General features: G+C 41.5%; 1 protein-coding gene across 1 annotated transcript in view; it reads left to right on the forward strand.

Moving 5' to 3' along the window:
• unc13ba (unc-13 homolog Ba (C. elegans)) overlaps positions 1–22,077 on the forward strand; it is a 184,722-nt gene that overhangs the window by 36,216 nt on the left and 126,429 nt on the right. Inside the window, exons 4-9 of the mRNA XM_086315494.1 lie at positions 7,764–7,881; positions 9,562–9,685; positions 12,461–12,519; positions 12,836–12,893; positions 13,318–13,353; positions 13,779–13,971. Coding sequence (XP_086171620.1) covers positions 7,764–7,881; positions 9,562–9,685; positions 12,461–12,519; positions 12,836–12,893; positions 13,318–13,353; positions 13,779–13,971 — 588 coding nt within the window. The remainder of the gene's footprint in view (positions 1–7,763; positions 7,882–9,561; positions 9,686–12,460; positions 12,520–12,835; positions 12,894–13,317; positions 13,354–13,778; positions 13,972–22,077) is intronic.

Below are 22,077 nucleotides of genomic sequence, written 5' to 3' on the forward strand. Positions count from 1 at the left end.
TTTATTGTCATTGTACATGTCCTATGAAATTGTGGAATTCATCAACAAAATTATCCTGTAAGAATCTGTTTCATTATAGCCACAGAGTAACCCAACAACACTCTTGCATGCACACATTCACACAGACAGACTGCAGCCTGCGACATACTTGAAGATGAAAAAAATCAAAAAGTGAAGTTAGGAAAGAGTTAAACAACAACAGCAACAACACAAATGGACTCAACAATACAAACACAAATAGTAAACTACTGTATTGTAGCAGTCTTTGAATGAAAGCAGTAATAGCACCAGGAAGGAAATACAAATGTATAAAAAAACATGTTGCTTTAAAGGTCACTGCCAGCTGGATTTGCTCAGCAGAGGTTGTTTCAAAGCTGAGGTGTCCTCGTGGCCACAGCACGGTCACCTCTGGAGACATGCTTTAACTTTGGAGTAACCACAAAGATCCCACCTTAAGGTCTGATGCTGAAAACCGTCTCATACCAGTTCTGCTGTGTAGTCTGTGCCTTATATGCCTGAGCTATCAGTCGAATGCTAAGATCAGTTAATTACTTAGTGTACCTAATCCTGACTTCTCTCCATGGGTCAGTCTGTCCAGCAGTGTGTTGGTGAGCAGGATACAGCATGTCACTGAGTACCAGTGCAACTACTTTGAGATTCAGCTTAGTTGCAAAAGGCCACTACTGCATTCTTTGACATTAAATAGATTAAATCTGCACATTTATTCTCTGTAGATACTGAATGTTTACATTAACTTCTGAAATTTGTCCTAAAAAGAAAACAGACTCAAAAATTATGCACAGATGACGGCCTCGACAGTACAGTTTGAAAGTATTAAAACATCTCTGTCCACAGACACGACCTAAGCCTTTCAGAGATTTAGGGCAAACCCCTGATGAGCACCAGTCACACAAACGGGCCTCCTTCTACACAGGAATACATGTTCCCATAAAAAGCTGCTGTCGAAAACTCAAGAGGAACCAATTTTACACATCACTGCTGCAGCAATTTTCTAAATTTTAGAGATTCTAATTTAAGCCATTTATTTCCTCCAGGAAGATTTTTCTTTATTTTTTAGCTCTGCTGTAGATACGGTGATGGCAAAATGATCAGGATGTTGCTCCATCAGGACCAGGGTGAGCTGTAATGAAGTTTGGCTTAGAAAATACACATTTTCTTGGAGATGAGAGGAAAAATGAGGCGGGTGTGCGTGTGAGAGAGAAATAGAGGGAGATCACAATAAAGCAGCAGTTTAAAGGTGATTCGTGAACCTCCAGCACTGCCTCTCAATCTCAACACACACAAGCAATCTATGATATGTAAAAAGTATACATACTTACCAAATGACTCGTAGTCATCAGGCTATGTACGAACAGATGCTCAGTTGGGTATTTGAGAGGTCACATTTGCATTATTTATGACATTTTTTTCTTGTTGTTTGTAAATTGAGTTTGTTTTCTTCTGCTGAAAGCGTCTGTCTAACATCTTATTGCAAAGTCTAATATTTTTCCTTCGGCTATCACTAACTGTCTTGTGCGATCTTAGCCTCCTTCGTTCTTTGTGTCGTGTCTGATCTGTTAAATATGTGTGATGGCTGCTTGGTGGGCTGGTATATGAGACGATAAGCAGTTGAATGTTGATGCCTCTAAACAGACTCATGAGACTTAGCCTGTTGGCCTCTCCTCATGCATGTGAGGATTTCAACTCTCCAGCTCGGTTTGCTCTTGTCTTTCTTTTCTTTTATCACAGGTAAGTGGGAGTGGCTTAGCTTCTTTGTCTCCATTTCCTTTTTCAGTATGTCTCTGCTTGCTTTGGCTCTTTGCTGAATCTGGCTGTTTCATTTAGTCTGACTTGCCCACTCGCTTAAATCTAGATCTCATGATTGGCACAGTTCAGAGGTCTGCTGTGAAGGCGGCTTCAGTAAAAGTTGACTTTTAAAGTTACAGGGGTTTGAAGGGATGTGTAACAGGATGCCACATGGAGCTTATGCTTTATCCCATCATTTCCTCCTGAAAACAGCAGCTTTCACATTTTTCTCTTCAATCTGAAACCCCCTTAGTGTAAGACAACGCGCACATAAAATAGATTTGTTTCGATTCCTTGCCCACGTGTGTGGCCTTTCCTTCAAGTTCTCTGTCAATTAAGTGTTTAACTATCAAAAAAGGGCAACCTTTCCGTCTTTTCACATCAACCCTTATTAGTCTTTGGCCACCGATTTTATCAAGTTATAATATCAGGACTGATCAACATCTTTCTGATCGTAACCTTTTCCTTCACTCTTTTGCACTCATCTAACGTTTGTCTCAGTGGTGTTGTTTATTAGAAAGAGTATTTTCCACCCACGTCTGGCTTTAAAGAAAGCAGTAGTTGGATATTTGAGCAGTTTTCTTAGAGTGCATTAAAAAGTGTTTTGATTTGTGCAGGTGATGTCAAATAAAGGGAAAATGTTTTGTAAATTTGAGCAGGAGCACTGATTCGTAGCTGGAGGAGCAGCTTGTGTAAAGCTTTTCTCACAGGAACACATAAAAAGCTGCTTCACCACTGACTTTATCCGTTATTCTCCGGTGCTCCGGTCTCTCCCTCACAGGACATAATTTCCATCAAGCATTATGCTCAGTAAAAATACATACTTACACATCCTCTCTGGCCTTTCTGTTTTTTCAGTTTCTGTCTCTTCTGTCAGAAACTGAACTCAAAGACATCCCTGCACATGTACGCACTCCCATCTGAGTGTTAAAAATACGTTTCATTCCCTTTTACCACAAACCATTCCCTCAATAATGGATGGGCTTTGATGGAGGGCATATGCCAGAGCCAGATGTAAACCTAAGGCACATGTACACGCACACAAACACACATCTGAGCTATGAGTCACATAGTTTGGAGACAGGCTTCACAGAAGGGCAACGTCAGACTTATTTCTAACATTTGGATTATATGGTATCAAATAAATAATCCCTCAGATTAAAATGAGCAGATCATGAGGTACTTTTGTTTTTTGGTTTTGTTTTTTTCCCCTTTCTTTAAGCCCGTTGATCCAGAGCTGACTCTCTCGTTATGCAATGCATTACTTGCCATTAGTCGAGTTCACCTTCATCTTTTTGGACCTTCGAAAATTACACAATCTGCCAAGAACAGATCGCTTCAATAGCGTGGCTGAAAAACCCAGAAAATGTCCAAATGGTGTTTTTGCACTTTGGCTACAAACAAGGGAGACTGGGAAAGTCAAAAGAGCAGAAGTTCTGTGGAAGCAGCTCCCAGTTTGAATTTGGGAGATAGACACCCTCTCTACTTTCAAGATTAGACTTTCCTTTTTGCTAAAGCACATAAGATGTGTCCCAAAACCTAGGCCGCATCCTTCGGAGAACCGGCCTTCGTGGTCTACGTGGGCTGGGTCCTTCGAAGACTGAGAAGGCCGCAAGTGCGAGGCTGTGAAATGGGACGGTCTAACCTTCAGATGTGCATCACTGCTGTCTTGGTGTAGTTAACTCAGCCGTCTGCTCCTTGCTATTTAAAATATAACAGGATACTGCCGTAAATTCTCGACCGTCTCACACTTCTGTTCAATCAGTTTTCTGTTTGATGGTTATTCAGCTGTGTGAAAACCCAGCTGAAACTTAATAGTGGCTGCCATTGTGGGGAAACTGGAACTGGCTGGGCCGTGCTATGAATTCTGGGATATGGATGGCCACAAAGGATACACCTGACCCATCCTTCAAATCTGGGGAAAAGAAGGACGCATTTGTCGGCCGGATTCGGAGGAGTCTATGAATTGGGACAGCCTTCGTCGCATCGCTGTGACGTAATCGGTCTACAAATGCCGCCTCAGGAGGATGAAGCCTACGTTTTGGGACACAGCTAGAGTTAGGGCTGGATCATGTGACCCTGGATCCTTCCTTAGTTACGCTGCAATAGGTCTAGTCTCCTGGGGGATTCCCATGATGCACTGTTTCTTCTTCACTCACCTTTTTCCACTCACTGTGTTTATACACGTCACATCTGTGGCCATCTTCAGCAGCATGTCTTTGGTTCCGCCAGAGGTTTCTTCCTGTTAAAAGGGAGTTTTTCCTTCCAGCTGTCACCAAGTGCTTGCTCCATTTGTTGGGGCTTTCTCTTTATTATTGTAGGGTCTTCACCTTACTGCTGTTGTAGTTTGCTGCTATGTAAATGCTAGGGGTGCAACGATACTCGTATCGATATTGAACCGTTCGATACAGTGCTTTCGGTTCTGTACGCATATGTATGAACAATACAAAATTTTTAATTTATTTTATCAACTTTCCTTCTGACGATGCTGTCTGTGTTGAGCGCTCAGTGGATCTGCGCTTGACAGTGCAGCCTAGGCGGAGTAGTCGAACGCAGATTCACTGAGCGCAGGGCAAGCTAGCAAGACAGAATTGAACCTCCCCCACCCTCATTCAGATCTGGCCTTTGGAACTATTTTGGTTTTCATGTGAAGCATGACCCTGAAGGTAAGCGCGTCGTGGACAAAAGTAAAACAGTATGTCGGATGTGCCACGCAATGCTCAATTGGTGGGAACTAGTGTGTTAGCGCAGTTAGCTCGTTAACGTGTTGACGCCGTCCAGCCCCACGCACGGGGCGATCCGCGGTAGCTCGTTAACGGAGATTTGCCGTGTTGTGGCGTTAACGTCATTTCAGATTAAGGCTGACAGCACTAGTGGGAACACAACGAATATGACTGCACATTTACTCTGACATCATCCTAGTGCAAAGACAAGTGGAAGCAGACAAAAACAACAAGCAGCATGCTACAAACTTTACCCGAGTCATTTAGACAGCCGTTAGCACAGGATTCTCCTTATGGGGACCTGATATGTTTAATATGCTGCTGAGAATATAGCCCAGAAGAAGCGTATAGTATAGCTTTTATTTTGGAAAGAGACATTTCTCTGTAATAAACTCTCTTTTCCAAAGATGAGGGATTTCTCCATCAGATAGATTTAGTATTTTATTACTTTGTTGTTTCAGCAACATTACATTTAAAAACTGTACTTTTGAGTTAAAATATATATTTATAATTTTAATAAATGACAAATTAAAAAGGCATGAACATTTTTTTGTATCGAAAAAATATCGAACCGTGAATTTTGTGTATCGTTGCAGCCCTAGTAAATACATTTGAATTGAATTGATTTAATAAAAGACCAAACAAGGTATTAATCATTTTATTTGGTTTTCTGCATATAATGAACTCATTAAAACATTATTTTTGTATCACATACATTACAAGTGAAAATAAGGAAAAAAAAAAGAACATTTTAATGTCATCAATGTTTTCTTATTCATGACAAATGGTCAACAAACATTGTGTTTATATGTTTACATTTACGAGCATCCATGATGTGAAAGATTTAATATGTGCAGAATGTTTTTGTGTGTCAGTTATATTGTGGAGCTGAATTGATTCCTGCTGTTTAAAATTCACAGATAAAAGTCAGAATTTTCCATCGACCTGGTCTCTGGCCTCTGCTGTCATTTTGCTTTCCTCAATGAGAGCGTCATTAATGGCGCTGTTTTACATAGTTGGAATAGCAAACCGCCAAAAACACATCAGTGTTTAATATTAACCATGCTAACATTTAGGAACATCACCATTTTGGTTTGACTTTCCTTCATCAGGCAGCAAGCACACACACGTACACAAGTGCAAACTTTTCACATAGCATCTCCCACACACCCTCTTCTCTCCATCATCCCAGCTGTGAAGAGTCATCTTGGATGACTGACAGCTAAACTGAGGCAAGATGAATATGAATGGGACTGTGAATATGAATATGCAGATGAGGAGCGGAGACGGTTTGGCTGCCGTCTTCTTTTTTTTAAAAGATCTGTCAGAAAAAGACGGCTGTCACCCTTCAGCCTCGCTTCTTTGAGATAATACTGGCCCACTTACAGACCTGCTGGGAGGAGAGCGGTACTGCAGTGTGCTGAGGTTAGTGGCACACACAGAGTATATAATGATAAGCCTTGAACCAAACAACTGTTGTGTCATAATCACTAATTATTTAAGTTGTTATTAGACAAATAACAAGTAAGCACTAAGTGAGGGTAGCATTAAGTCAGGTAGGCCACAGAATTGAGCTCAGAGACAAGCTTAGCGGGTCAGCTGATCTCAGTGTCGGCCTGCATCAGCTGATGGATTAACCAGTCAGTTTCTGTGCACCCAATTTGTGAAAGTCATATAATATTAAAGGGAAGGCAGGTATGCTCTGAACACAGATGTGCCACAGATGAATTGCTACAGATGGAAATGACCGTTGGCATGGGCAGCGGAGTGGTGTGGTGGGTAGCAGAGCACGGGCTCAAATCCACCATCTGGATTTTTTTGGAGTTTCCATGTTCACCCCGTGTTTGTGTGGATTCTCTCCGGCCTCTTCCCCGTAATCCAAAGAGATGCGTGTAGTGGCGTTAGGTTAACTGCTGATTCTAATGTAGCCCTTGGTGTGAATGGTTGTTTCTCTGCATTAGCCCTGCAGCAGTCTGGTCCAGGGTGCACTCCGCCTCTCATCCTATGACGGCTCCGGCGTCCATGCAACCCTGAATTGGATAAATGAATGGATGGACATGACAGTCTTCTTTTGACTACAGTATAATAGATGTTTGATGTAACTGAACTTGGGATTGTCTTTAATCCCTTGATGAAGCGTATTGGGATGTTTGTTGCAGCTGCTCTTTTCAGGGGTCACCGCACCACTCAGCATGTCTTCCTCCACTACTTCCATGAATATACACTGAGGGCTTCCTCTTTTCCTCCTGCCTGGCAGCTCCAGATTCAACACCCTTTGTCTCACAGATCCACTGTCCATCCTCTGCACATGTCCACACCATTTCAGCCTTGCCTCCTAACTTTGTCTCCTAACTTCTCATCCTGAGCGCTCCCTCTGATGCACTCATCTCTTATTCATCCTGGTGGACAGGATCCTGTTTGCCATTTATTCCTACTGTCTGCTATTTATATTTTATTCCAGCACACTTGTTGTGGAGCACCTACAATTTAATTGTACATTCAAAATGACAATAAAGGGCTATTCTATTCAATTCTATTCTAAAATCTGGACATCTTTCCCCTCCACCCCTGCCTCCTTTTTCTCACTGTTCCCATCTTCAAACCATAAATCGTAACAGGTCTCACTACCATCTTCTAAATCTTCATTATCACTTTTATTGATGTCCATTTGTCACAAATCGTGACGATTGTTGTAGCTAATTGTGTGAAATTGTGTTCTTTTTTTTTGTGATATTTGATAAATCAAGTTGTAAACTCTGGGTTCTTCAGCATAAGGCCCTATATTCATCCCTGCCTCATTTTGATTTCCACGGCTCTCACATTTGTAATAAAGTCATACGAGACATCACCAAAGACTGCGTGGAGTTTATACGACAGCTCGACAAATTCAGAGCGAGACAACACCTCCTACTTTGTTTATACACGGCAGTGATTGACAGTCACATCAGTGTGCAACAACGGTACAAAGAGAAAAGTGAAGGATGTGATTTCCCACCAAAGTTATATATTAATAATGTTCTATTATGAACCTGAGTGTGTTTGCAAATGTTCTCAAACCTGCAGAACAGTTGTGCGTCTTTGTTTTGAAGCTGGTGACCAGAGGTCACTCACAGCAGTTTGCCACCTGAACAACTACACAGACGTGTTCTAGTTAATAATCTCTATGGCTAATACACTGGTACAGAGCTTTTAACTTTGACTGTAATATAGGTGATGTGTTTGTCTTTTTCCCAGTGAGATCAGTCATCTAGAGTCCGGGCTGGTGGTGGAGCTGTGGAACAAAGGTTTGATCTGGGACACGATGATCGGCACGGCGCTGATACCCCTCAGCTCCATTCGACAGTCTGACGAGGTAACACACCCTTTAATCTCTTTGTCCTCACATGCATGTGGACACGAAGGGCTTAAAACAACATCACCTGGTTATGTCACTAGACGCAGAGTTCTGCACATGAACTATGAGCACATATTCATGGTTTCAGTTTAATTTCAATATGCAAAGTTTAAGGTATAAGTCAAATAAAATTACTCGTTTTTCAAAGTTAATCAATGCTTAATGGTTTGTTCTAAAATAAACCTTCCCCGTCGAGGAGCATGCTGTAATAGCGCTGTTCTGTCAGTTACTTCCAGCATGTCAGCATTGAGTGAAAGGCGTCCTTTGGAGTGAGCGCCCTGACACCCTGTCTGCACAAATATTGAGAGATAACAGCTCCATTTTAAACACATGCAAAATCTGCATTGGAAGGTTTGGGTCGGGGGATTTAAGTGTCGGGCTTTTCAACCAGGAGACCCTGGTTTGCGTCCCATTGAGACCTTTTTTGTTTTTGTTTGCTCTCTTTCACTCTGACTCACTTGTTAGGTTTCGGCATTAAACATAAATGAGCCGTGGCCATGGTTCGTGCATTAGTTTGTGCCCCTTAGTTGACACAAAAGAAAACATTTTCTTGATTTGATAGCCTCACACTTCCACAGAATTATTGTGGACTTTGCTTTTTAATGGCCTGTGTGAACAGCAAGACTGACTATAACAACCAGGACCTGTTTCAACATACAAATGGGAACTTGATTGTTATTTTTACACACTTGCTGCTCTTTTTAGTACTTCTTATACCTGATAAAGCAGACTTGATGCTCTCCCGTCTGTGAATGCCTTGGTTCTTTTGCGGTTATTGTAGAGATCAGGTTTTATTCAAATAAATACTGCAAAGCATGAATCAGTTTAAGCATAATTTGAAATATTTGATCAGTCAACTGCCAACTGGAAGTGTAGCTTCCAGTCAGCTGTGGTCCAAACAGTTTAATCGGTCAGTGAATCTGCCACAGCGGGACACACCTCAAGCATAATTGAACCCAACAAGATGCAACTGATCACACACCACAACAAAGCTACTGATAAAGTTTTAATTTAGTAATTTTGGGGTTAGGGTTATTATTTGTATCTGATTATATTTGAACTGAACAGATGGTTACACTGGTTTTTACCATTACAGTTAAATTAGATCTGGTGTATCTGCAGCTCAGGCTACTTATGCTAGCAACAGCCCTTAAAGTAAACACACACACACCATCTGCCAAGCAGTGCTTACTTATTAAATCTCCATCTTTCCCTTTTAGCTTAGTCTTAAAAAGCCCTCTCACAGGTGAAGCATTGGCTAAGTCATTTTGTCGGACTGTGGGCAGGCCGATCTCGCCTGTAGACCTCATTACTTTTTCTGCAGTTTTAAAGCGAGGCAGCAGCTCCTGTGTAGTCATTAATAATGTAGCCTCAATGTTTGGCGTCTAAGTATGAAGCACAGCATACACTCACCTTCTTTTTTCTTTTTTTCAACATCTGAACTGCCAGTGTTGTTCCTCATCTTTTCATCTTTGCTCAGGTTCAGTGGATGATATTCCTAATAAGCCCTCCTGCACCCTCCATTATTCTGCTGATGCTGTTTCCCACAAAGCAGATGTTTGGCATTGTTCTTTGTTTTAGTCTTCCTGGCTCTCTCCTGACTACCTTTCTTTTTGCATCTGCTTTTCTGTCTTCTAGGAGGGACCAGGAGAGTGGACGTCTTTGGACTCTGAGGTGTTAATGAGGGAGGATGAGATCTGCGGCACCACCAACCCAACTCCGCACCAAGTGCTGATGGACACTCGCTTTGAGTTGCCCTTCGGTCTGTATATTTGTGCAAACACATTTTCTCACAAAAGAAAACTTATCTTTTTGTGTCCAAAGATATATGCGTTAGGCTCACCGGTGATTCTGAATCGGCCATATTTGTGGATGTGACATCGTGTCGTTGTCTGTTCTAAGTTAAATCAGTGGTTAAGAAAATCTATGCTGGGTGAGAGCAATAACAATTAAAATTTTGAAGATAATAACTATTTAAAGCATTTTAACTTCAAAATAAAACCTGAACATAACAACTATCCACAGCTTAGCAACATGTGAGATCTTTCAGAGTGGTTAGACTCTAAACATTGCACTAAATATAGCTGTTTGGAGTTTTACTTGTGCCATGTTGTATCCTCTAAGACTTCCTGTAGAATCCCTCATATATCAGAACTTGTGGAAGAACCATTAGGCTTCATAAAGTTTTTATGAAAGATTTATTCACTGTAACATTTCACTCCTAAATATTCCTCAGTCCTCTATTTTTATTCCTCTTCCATGGAAGAGTTGAGGTGAAGAATTGTGCTTGGTAATATTTGCTTGCCTCTCATTTTTCAAGATAGTACATTTTTGTGCAGTTTAGGATAATTTGAATTGATGTATTTAAAAGGGAAAAACACAGCAGTGGCTGGAGTGCGTGCTCTGCTGTTGTCCTAATTGCTGTTTTTATTTCTGGAGTGCAGTCACCAAGCAAAGCTGGCAGATCAGCAGTTGATCCTGTTGTGACCATCCAGCTGGTAGATTTCATATATGGGGCACTTTTGATGTTAGCATGCCCACAGTAGTTCTGCATCTGCAGACCGCATTGTTACCCACCTCCTCCTCCCAGTGCTGCATGTAACCCAATTAACATCATATCTGTTGTCACTGAGCTCTGCTCTATGCTGGGGTTTTGCTGCCTCCACACTTCCACGTGTGCACACTGGACAGCAGGAATGTGTGCTCTAAACAGAGCCGTAAATACGAATGTAAATTACTGCAAATGGAAATAATTTTTTCCCCACTATCAGTGTTCTGACTGAAATAGCAACGTAACTGTGGAACAGTTTGTTTCCTCTGCAAGCTATTAATCTCAAGAAGCTGTCTGAAGTGTGTCTTCTTGAGCTGCCATTTTCCGTCCACCTTCACTGTTTGTCAACAGTGGAACTGTGGTTCATGTCTGCTCAACTTAAAAAAAGATGGAGAGTTTCTATTTTTGATAAATCCTCAAAAACAGGAGAAGGTATGTGACCTGCAATTAACAACGTAGGTTCTAATCAGTGATTAGTTCTATTTTTCATCAGTTAGCACAACATATCATCTAGAAAACACATTGACAAATGCCTCAAAGTTTTTAAATCGTAACGCACAGCTGCTCGGTGAGACAGCTTGAGCTGAGGGGAGGCCGCGGGGTGAGATGCAGGGATGTGAGGTGAAGCAGACATGTGAAACCTGCTGCAGCACTGACTGAAACTTGACTGCTGCAGTTTGCATTGATACTTGAACATTGACCAGACATATGTGAATTACAGTGCTGGGATTTTGTGACCTTTTCACTGCTTGATTGAATTGTTATAAAGCTACTTTCAGCTACTCTGTTGTCGCCACACCAGGTAGCTCTGCAGATTTTTCGCCTTGCCAAGTGAATGTGGATAATGGAAGATGAAATTCAAATCCTGTCTGACAATGTTTCTTCGTTTTCAGAGTAATCTAGTAATCCACTTTCTTTTACATCCAACAAACATAAAATTGCCACCAGGTCCTGATCATGGCTAATTCAACATTCTTGTAACGCACACTCAGCTTGTGGGTGAAAACTGGTCTGCAAAGTTTGAAAGTGCAGAGAAGAAAGGTGTAATTGTTGGAATTTTAACTGTATTCTGCAGAAAAGTCATTGTGCAAAGTCTGAATCACCGTTTAACAGCTTTCTTCTTAAGAAAAGGCATCACCCCTGAGCCGCTATACCACTGAACAATGGTTAAGCCAAAGAGCCACACTGACGCATTTCTTTGAATTCTAGCTGTGGTCTAACAGGTTTTCTGTAATGATTTTACTGTTTTGGCACAGATTGACAGACTTTGTGAAATGAATCTCATGCATCATATATTTTAAAGCTATCGCCTGTAGTTTGTTCATAGATTGAAGTCCGATTGATGATTCAATTTCAGATGAATAGAATTTAGTTTAAAGATATGTTTTTGCAGCCAATGAGTGTGATATCATCTACAAGGCAATTACCCAGTTACTAACATTTAAAATTATTTTGATAAAAATTAACATTTAGAAACCCAGGCATGAAATATGAGTATATATGAGTATGAGGATCTAGATAATTTTCTCGATAGTATGGCCATAAATCTGCTTGTACAAGATTTTGCTGAAACATAAGCTGAAATATTATTTGGTTATTTTTTCTTGGGGAACCACAGCAGAGACGACTGCTCTTTCACATTTCCTCTTATGCTTAAGTTTTTTTCTTCTGCTACTCCCTTTTCTTTGGGAAGAACCTTTAGGCCCCTGAAAGGGAACCTCATCAACCTGCAGACAGAATAGGATGGGATGGGGCAGGGAGCATGGAGGAGTGGCAAATGATGGAAGGGTGGAGCTAAAGAAATGGTCCTTCATTTCTTTCTGCACTTTGCCTCATATTCTGTCATCTCCCGTTATGTATTTAAACCTAAATTCCCCCTTTTCCATGCACCTGTATTTCTTCCACACGTTCTTTTTCACCACCTTGTAATCGCCTGTCACTATTTTAACTCACTCCATATTTCTTCTGTCCCATACGTTTATCCAGACATTCCCGAAGACGAGGCTCAGTACTGGACCAGCAAACTGGAGCGGATACATAATGAGGTAACTTCACTGCATATTCTGTTTTCCTGTTACTGTGTTATATATTAATCAGCTGTTAGAGATATTGAGTAATTGATGCTTGAGTTTTTATCTACAAACTCTGTGTGCTTTAATATCATATTGTTTCACACTGTGTGGGCTTCTCAGTGACGTGGCACTTTGTTTTGCTGCTCTGCTTCCACCTACTGACATAACATGGGAAACAGTAGCAGGGGGTTTATAGGAACTGCAGTGACAAGCCCATATTCCAATAAAGGCATTTCTTTGATATCTTAATGCTTCTAATTCTCCTCTATGTTTTGTTTAATCTTTGCAGTATCCATCACAAGATGAGGGCCAGAGAAGAAGAATGCCATCTGTGCCTTCCCAGTGCTGTAAGTATTAAACTTTCACTTTGATTTGGACAAAGTCATCTCACTCTGTGTAAGATGAGCGGAGATATAATTTTCAGCTACTGTGAGAAATTCTGCTGGATTTTGGGTGTGAAGCCGTTTCACCGCCTGATAATAATAAGTAGTCAAAGTATAAAATAATAAAGTATAAATTTGTAGTTACTTGTACACGGATATGAACTTACTGACTGTAAATACTTTTTTCTGTTTTGTTGTTTTTGTGTGATTTAACTCAGTCATCACATTACTTCATTTTCGTCTTCACCGCATTTCTTCACGTAGTTCTCATCCATCTCTCTTTGGATGTGTTCAGTACCATGTTACACTCTCATTCGGCCATCATCAGTAACACTTACTGGCTTCGTTCTGCAGTAACAAAGTTTAATTTTTGCCTCCATGCCACCAGGCAGTTGGAGTTATTTTGGATGGAGTGACCAACAGAGTACGTATGGCGGTGTTTCCTCCCCTCTGTCACTTGTATTTTCTGTCTATGACTGCATGGTATGGATGGTGCCTACTGAAAACAAGTACCACTGCATGTTAGCTCTTTATTCTTTACGATTGCTGTAAATGAAATTTAAAAATCTTGAATTCTTTTGGTCAAAATATAAAATGCGAGTCCCTCATTTGTTGGCATGTTGTTTTGTTATGTGGCACTTTGATATGTTTTCTAGCAAACATATCCCATCATTTCCCATCATTTTGGGCTTTAACTTCCTTCACTTTGTAATACATGCCTGTTACCCCAAGAGGGAGCCATTTACTCAGATATTTTCATTGTTTGGCTGTGCTCTAAGTGCAGGCAGCATTCTGCAGAGGGTGGACATGATCTTATTCTTTACTGTGTTTTTGTTGTCTTCCACCCAGCTTTTGATGACCATGACAGTGCAGTGGACGACTGGGACAGTGAAACTGGAAACAAACCTCCACCCTTCCACAACACTTCCCAAACAAATTCCTCAGTGCATCAGTATCCCATGATGCGCAGGGTTCAACATCAAACACTGTCAAAGGAGTCTGACTCTGTGCATAGCTATGAGCTAGAAATGAGGGGGCCCAGGTAAATATATGCTCACTTAAAAATACTCATAAGCAAGCACATCACTGCAGCACTGCTAGAGGTTAATATTTTCATGGTCACTCTTTGCCTCCAAATACAGTTTAAAGCTAGTAAATAATTCTATATGAATTATTCACACTAATCCACTACTCTTCCTTGTGCCTTTGGTTTTAGTGATTTAGTTAATATTAATAATAGTTAAGAATCCTTTATTAATGTTTTTAAAACAGGGCTTAGATCTTAACTGGGCTGGACCAGTGAAACGTCCCTTTTCTGTCGGTAAAGTTGTTTAAGTGCGCATGTAATCCCTGACATGTGGGATTTTAACAGTACATCTCAATTATTTTTCATTTATTTATTTATTTTTGCATGATAAATGATGTGCTGCTTTAGTTAATGAAAGTCATCCATCAGCACAACTTTTTGGTCTTAAATTATAAGAAATTAATGTGTAAAATTACAGAATAACTTCTTAATAGCTCATTGTGCAGATTATCCTGTAATTATAAAGAACAAGCTTTTAGAAATTTAGACAGAAATTGTCCTGTTTTATTTATTCGTTTTACTGTGGACGCACAATAAAAACATTTCACTAGTAGATGAAGTGAAAAATAGGAACTTTTCTGTAATTTGATTCTTTATTATTTCATTTCTTTTGTAATGAAAAGTCTAAAGTCTATGCCCTTCTCTACATTTTCCAAAGACATCAAGTGGGCCAGATTTGAATTTTTGCTGAGCCGATTCTGGGCCCCAGGCCTTATGTTTTACCCTCCTGTTTTAAATGGCAACAGTTTGATAGCAGAAGTGGCACTTTTTGAGTGAACTATGCTCTCACTGCATATATAAAAATACTGTCTTCTGTCAAAACTTTTTTACTGAAGTATGTTAAGTCTAATTGATTGAACATTTTTATGTTTGAGTAACTCACCGCCTAAGATCAAAATCAAAAGCCAAATCTGATATAAATGAATGGTAGCCCTTTCAATTAAATCTCTCTCTGACCACTCCGACTTCAGATGCATCTCCACCGCTCTCTCAAAAGGCGTCCCACTGACTTGAATATCAATTTGGGAAAGAGGACAAAAATCTAGGAAAGAAATTATAGCAAGTACAGCAGTGATGATTGAAGATGGTGTTGCTGCGGCATTCATGAAAGCACCACAGTTAATTTTGTTTTCATCAAATGTCTCCCCATGGATGCCTCAGCATGTCACAGTAGAAAGCCAAGCTGACAGTGGCACAATGAAGGACAAATTGAGGGTGCATAACCCTGTGAATTACACACACACACAAATCCTAGCATGTCTTTTGTTGTGTATCTGACCTCCTGACCTGACTGTGCTATTTTGCGTCCACATTGTAGACAGCTCTCCTCACCTGTAATGACCCTTGACACAGATGTTTGTTTGAATTCTATGATGGAAATGCAAATGTGCATGAGCAAATAGTGATCGCAGGACTTCCACAGAGTGACCTATAAATGGCAGCTACACTGGAACTAGTCCAGAGGCGCACAATAAGGTGACCTTGAAAGGCAGATCACTGAAGGTTGAAATCAGGAAAGGTTTTTATGAGTGTTGTAGCTCATAAGATGCACACTGTTTTATTTTTTACTCTATTTAAAGAGTGTGTTGCCATGGGAAACCAATATTTTTTTATATAATGTATTGCCAAAATCGGAGAAAAGCCATTATACCCAACTTGTTTTGCGAAAATAGAAAACTTCTCAATCACAACTGACATATGTCAAAGCATAACTTTCTGACAAAAAAATTGGACCATGAAAATTTGCACACTATCACATACTTTTTCCTCTGTCTGTATTTCTTGTCTTTTGTTTTCTTTTTTACTACACAGGTATTCTACAGTGCTTTTCTTTTCTGCATGATCTGTTGCTTTTGGTTCATGTCTAATGCTTAATATCTTTTTCTTTCTTTTTTCTTTGCATCGTCCTCTGCTGCTTCCCACTTGGTACTTTTAACTTTATTTTTAGGAAATCAAACAGTAAGGGTGGAGTAAAAATAATCCCTGTTGATTCAGGTATGGGTGTGGAGGACTGGGAGAGTAAATACAAAGTGCCTGACTCTGGTGTCTTGGACGATTACTTGGATGCTGAGCAGAAAATGTGGGAGGATGAGGACAAAAGCATCATCTATAAAATTAGTGACAGTCCATCCGAGTCCAGAGTCAGCAGATTCTATCAGACAGTGGAATGTGATGCACATTTCCCAGAGGACCTGCTGGAGCTGGATGGCAGGACACACAGACGGAGGCGTGCCTTCGGCAGTGGAGAAGTGCGGTTAGTCTACAAGGAAGCCGGCAGCTTTGAGGATGAATCGTCACCTCCTGAAATTGATATAATACCCTCTGCTAAACAGCTACGACAGCTGTCAGATAGAGAGAGTCTACTTTTCAAAACTAGACTGTGGGCCAAAACTGCTTTAGAAGACACACTTGAGAACTATGCAGCTTTTCGTGAGGAGGAAGCTGCTCGGGAAGAGGCTGAAAGGATCAGGGAGAGAGGGGAATATAACTCAGTTGGTTCAGATGAGATGCAGTATTCCTTTGGCTCTGAGGAGGAATTAGATGACCTGACATTCACTGAGGGAGATACTTGCTATGAATATGAAAGTTATTACTACCCTGGCAAGTATATGCCGCCTTACGGAGAAGACTTTTCAAGTAAAAGGAGGTCAAGTCATGGACAAGATCCTATGTTGTCGCCGGTGAAGGAACCAGGTGAAGAATATATAGATCCAATGGATGAACTAAAGAGTTTAGTTCACTCGGTGTCGGAATACTTAGCTGTAAAAGAAGAGGAGATCAGCAACTACGAATCAATGCCTAAACCAGTTAGACGAAAACTCCCAGCACTGCCAACTGATGCTAAAGTTGTGCAACCTAAAGAGAGTAGTAATGACGATGTCAAAGTTGATACTAAGGAGGATAGTGCTGTTGAACAGGGCATAGCTGGAGTAAAGAATGCAATGAGTTCATTGTTTAGTACAATAACAGGATCAAAGCCTGCCACTGAGGGAGATGCTACTGGTACAACTCCATCTCCCCAACCAACCCAAGCAGACTCTGGTATTTCAAAACTTCTCTCTTTGATCCCCAAAGCGAATACTGAAGTCACAGAAACCTCTGGTGCTACTGCCACAGAACCACCTACCTCTCAATCATCACCCCAACCTGAGTCGGGCATTTCAAAGCTGCTTTCATTTATTCCCAAAAGTGGTGGTACTTCCCCACCCGTAGCTATAGTTCCACCTGCCTCTCAGGAACCCACATCAGAAAAAAAGTTTTCCCTTCAGTCTCTTTTGCCATTTCAATCTTCCGAATCCAACCAGCAAGCTGACGCCAGTCAGACGGCGACACTTAGTACAGATTCACAAGGAAGCGGTTCTAAACAAGCTACATCTGGTTTTGAATCCATGTTAGGAAGACTTAGTCCTTTGAGACTTTTTTCTAGTGCACCACCATCTAGAGACCCATCACCTCAGCCATCAGAGCAAAGAAGTGCATCTGCTCCAATCAATGACTCCCAGCAAGGCCCTGTAAACAAAACGGTGAGTACTATTAGAGAGGGATCACAAACAGACCGGCAATTATCAGGTGAAATGAGAACAGGCTCTGGCAGTGGATCAGTTGATCTTTTGTCAGATACAGGAAGTGGATCAATCGAGTTTTTCCAAGAAACTGGTAGTGGATCAGTAGAGCTTCTTCCAGAGACAGAGTCCTCTGGTGAACTACCTGATGTTAAGCAAAGAAAATCTTCACCAGTACCTGAACCAAAACCTGAAAGCAGTTCAGAGGAAGCAGGATTTTTCAGTCCTTTTAAAAAGTCTCTTTCTTCACTAATGTCAACAACTCCTCCAGAAAGTTCCCAGCAGAGTGACACCAAGCCTGCAGATGAGTCATTTTTAGGTACCAAACTCAAACTTCCATTTTTCTCAGAAAATATTTCCACAACAACAGCCCCACCACAGGCAGAAGGGGGCATGCTATCAGGGATTCTTAAGTTTGCATCTGGTGAAGATGCCAGTGCCACGCCAAAGAGTCCAACCCCAACCCCTACAAGAACACCCTCTCCAAGTCGTGCAGCACTTCTTGAAAGTTTACCCAAAGGAAACACAGAAACTGGGTGGTTTTCAAACCTTTTTAAAGTAACCCCAAATGAACCAGCTAAGGAAACCATGAAGCAACAAATGACTCCCACCGTGATATTAACCAAACCTACTGACCAAACTGAACAAATAGTGTCTGATATCACAGAGGGCACCGTTTGCAAAACAGAACCTTTGTGCCAAGAGCAAATGTCATCTGAAAAAGATTCCCAGTCCAAGCCAGATGTTCAGTCTGAATCAACTGCGACATCTAAAAATCAAAGTCCTCCCAAATCTGTGGAACAAGATGAATCGCAACCAGAAGCCTCACAGACTCAAGGATTTCTTTCTGGATTGTTGAAACTTGGATCAACTGATTCTGATTCTTCTGTAATGAAAATTGAAGGAGGAAACACTCAGTCTCAACAGGGTGGGCTGTTCTCAGGTCTATTTTCACCACCTTCCCAGTCTTCTCCCCAAACACAGCAAACGTCTGCCACACAACAGTCAGGAGGACTGTTGTCTGGATTTTTAAAATTTGCCTCTGATGTCTCTGCTTCTACGAATCAGTCCTCATCCACTTTACCAGGAGGACAATCTAGTCAAATTTCAACTCCAAAGCAAGAACAGCCTACTTCTGCTCAGCCATCATCTGTAGGACTGTTATCTGGGATCTTAAAAAAAGCCACAGACACAGTGTCTGGGTCTCAACCAAATCTTGCTAGCCATGAGTTACAACCAGAAGTGGCTGACCATAAAGCAAAAATGGAAGGATCTGATCAAAACTTGAGCCAAGGGATGACTCCTACTCAGTCAGCAGGGATTTTGTCAGGAGGGACTCCATCTGACCCACAGCTAAAACAGCCTGCAGTCTCAGACCAGAAACCAAGCAAACAGCAGCAACAGACAGACCAAACACCCCCCAAACCACCTCCAACAGAAACAGGAACAACACCACAACCTAGTGGATTGTTTGGAGGTTTGCTAAAATTCCCAGAAACTGGTTCCCAGCAAGAACATCCTCCTCAGCAAGGTGGCTTCCTCTCTGGTCTTTTTGGAATGGGAGCTCAAGACTCTGCTCCAGCTAACCAAACCCAGCACTCACAAAACCAGTCGCGGACTGTCAAACCTGGGAACCAGCCCATTCAGCAACCCACCAATAGGCAAAACCTACAACGGCAAAAACAACTCCCACCACAGCAACCCCCCAGTAGTCCTGCAGGGATGCTCAGTGGATTATTTAGCAAAATTACAGATGCAGCTACTCCACAGTCTACAGTGGGGAGTCAACCTGAACAGCAACAAGCACAAAGACCAGGGCCTAACATTACTCAACAAGCATCTAGTCAACAGGGAGGCTTTTTCTCTGGGTTATTTTCAACAGGTCCTACTCCTCCACCTCAGCAACAGCCACCTGTCAGTAGAAACCAACAGCAACCACAACAAGGTAACAGACAACCTCTCCGGAGACAAAACCAAATACCTCAGCAAAGTGCTGCCTCTGCACCAGAGCTACAACAGGGGGGACTATTGTCAGGGCTTTTTAATAAATTGGCTGCTAGTGATAATGCACCACAACAGCCCACCCCACAGACTGCATCTCAACAAGGCAATAAATCAAATTTAGCTGGACCCAGCCAACCTGTAGGTCAACAGTCATCTCAAACAGGTCAGCAAGGAGGATTTTTGTCTGGTCTGTTCAGTCAAACATCACCTCAGCAACAACAGCAGCAGCAATCTGGTAAAACAGGCTCTCAACAAACTGGAACTCAGCAGCCGAGTCAAAGTGGAGGCTTGCTCTCAGGTTTTCTTAAGCTTGCATCCGGTGACAGCGCACCACAGGAACAACCGTCACCTCAACCTGTACAGGGAGGTCAGCCATCTGATAAGCCTGGACAAACTCCAGCTCAGTCTGAATCAGGGGGATTATTCTCTGGCATTTTAAACAAAATTTCAGGTACTGTGGAACAGTCGCCACCCCCACCTGCTGATCAGAAAATACAGGAACCAAAGCAGCCACATACAGGACAGGGCCGACCTCAGATTCAGAGAACTAAACCTGTAGAAATGCATTCCTCCCAAGATGTGGGAGATAAAGATAAGGACTTAAAAAGTACATCTCAAAAAGGTTTTCTCAAAAGCCTTTTTAGTGCCACTGAGGAATCACCATCAAAAACACAGCAGCCATCTACTCCTCAACTTGGAAAGGAAGAACAAAAAACCAGCGCAAGTAGCAGGTCTCCTAGTCTGTTATCAAGTATTTTAAAAACAGGCACCAATGACAGTACTTCTGCTCCTGGAAAGGAAAATGAAAAAGGCTGCTTCGATCATTTACTACCAAAGAGTAAGGTGGATATCCATTCAAGTACAGCAACTCTAACGAGTGGCAGTCCAGTCACTTCCACTGTTGAGACTTGTAAAGAAGCCACACATTCTCAGGGCTTGCAAGATCCTACAATTTCTCCAACGCGACGTTATCTTGAGGAAATACAACGTCTCTTGTATGGAACAGCAGATGAGTATGGTTACAAGGATCTTTTATACAACTTTACAGAGCATGGTGTTATTCCACCAGACCTCTATGAGCATCAGTGTCTTATTGAAGCTCTTTTGTGGCAACAACTCAATGATTATATCCTTGCTGAATCCCTTGCAACTCAAGTCCAGGAAGGCTACCAAACATACCAAGGGCATATGGCTCCTACAGTTAGACCACCTCAATGGGAGAATCAAACATGTTTGAAACCTAAAGAAATGGACATTAGTGGCTTTAATGTACCCTCGCATCCTTGGAGGGATTCTGCTGCCCAGCTTTTTGGAAGCAGAAATCGTTTCCTTGAGCCAGGTGAAGATGTTATTCTGTTTGACATGAGCTGCAGAGATAACAAATCCTGGAGTAGCTGTGACCAATTGAATAATCTTGCTGGAAATGCTAAACCTTGGATCGTTAGAGGCAGTGCGCTGAATCTGTCTACGGAAAAAACAAAGACCCAGTTAAGTAGATGCCAGTCGCTCACTGAATGCAGAGGACAGGAATTTAGCAAAATGGTGGAAGAAACTACTGTTAGTCATTTAAAAGATAAAGACTTTGATTTGAAATCAGCAACTGAGTTTTTAAAACAACTTGCCACAAAAAAGGGTCCAATGGATTTAAGACGTGGTGCCCTGGATTTAAGCAGATCTGCAGGCATTACAGGAGATGCAGAAGAACAAATGCTATTTAAGGACTCTGAGTGGTATCAACAATGGCTTTTACTATTGGAACAAGGGCTGTGGTGGCCAGCTGAGGCTGGGGACTGTGGATATTATGTCTATACAAATGAGGATTACATTTATTCTCTTTTAACTGACAGAGCTGGTAAACATCTCTATGCCTGTGCTACACCGGAGGATGTACAAGCTCTTGGAAATATCACTGAAAATATTGCTAAAATTCTGAAACAAAAAGAAAGGGATAAAGTTACCCTTTGTGGTTTTAAAATCCCCTTTTACACTGAAAATGAAGGCTTCTGGATTCAAGGTGACCAGCAGAATGGGTTAGTTCTTTCTGATGCTCCTGTGAACCTAACCTCTGCACTCAAAAAGGGTGAGAAAATAATGAACATGAATTTGGAAAGCTTTTCTCAAATGTTTCAGGAATCGCTATCTTCCCAAGCAGAACAACCTGTAGACTTTTCTGTGTACAAGCTAAAAAAGATCAATGTAGAATCGTTACAAAATACTCATGACCATCAAGAGGAACCAATAGAGGCCGCTGATATGACTTTAAAGTCACTGAAAGGTGGACATGGAGGGCCATATTGGAAGAATCAGGCAATAGCAGATGTAAATACAACCTCATCAGCACATTCTCCAAGGTATCGTTCAACACAAATCTTTCCAAATAGACACTCCCAAATTCCTGAAATCAGGATTGCACCTGCAGAGGATGTACTTGCAGAACCACCAAGACAAAAGTCAAGCTCTATAGTTTCAGCTGCTGGAGAAGCTGTTAAAAGGC

This window comes from Aulonocara sp. 'chitande type north' Nkhata Bay, linkage group LG12, assembly GCF_057382095.1.
Source record: "Aulonocara sp. 'chitande type north' Nkhata Bay isolate Kocher_YH1m ecotype deep benthic linkage group LG12, A_spYH_male_GT1.1, whole genome shotgun sequence".
NCBI classification, from domain to species: Eukaryota; Metazoa; Chordata; class Actinopteri; order Cichliformes; family Cichlidae; genus Aulonocara; species Aulonocara sp. 'chitande type north' Nkhata Bay.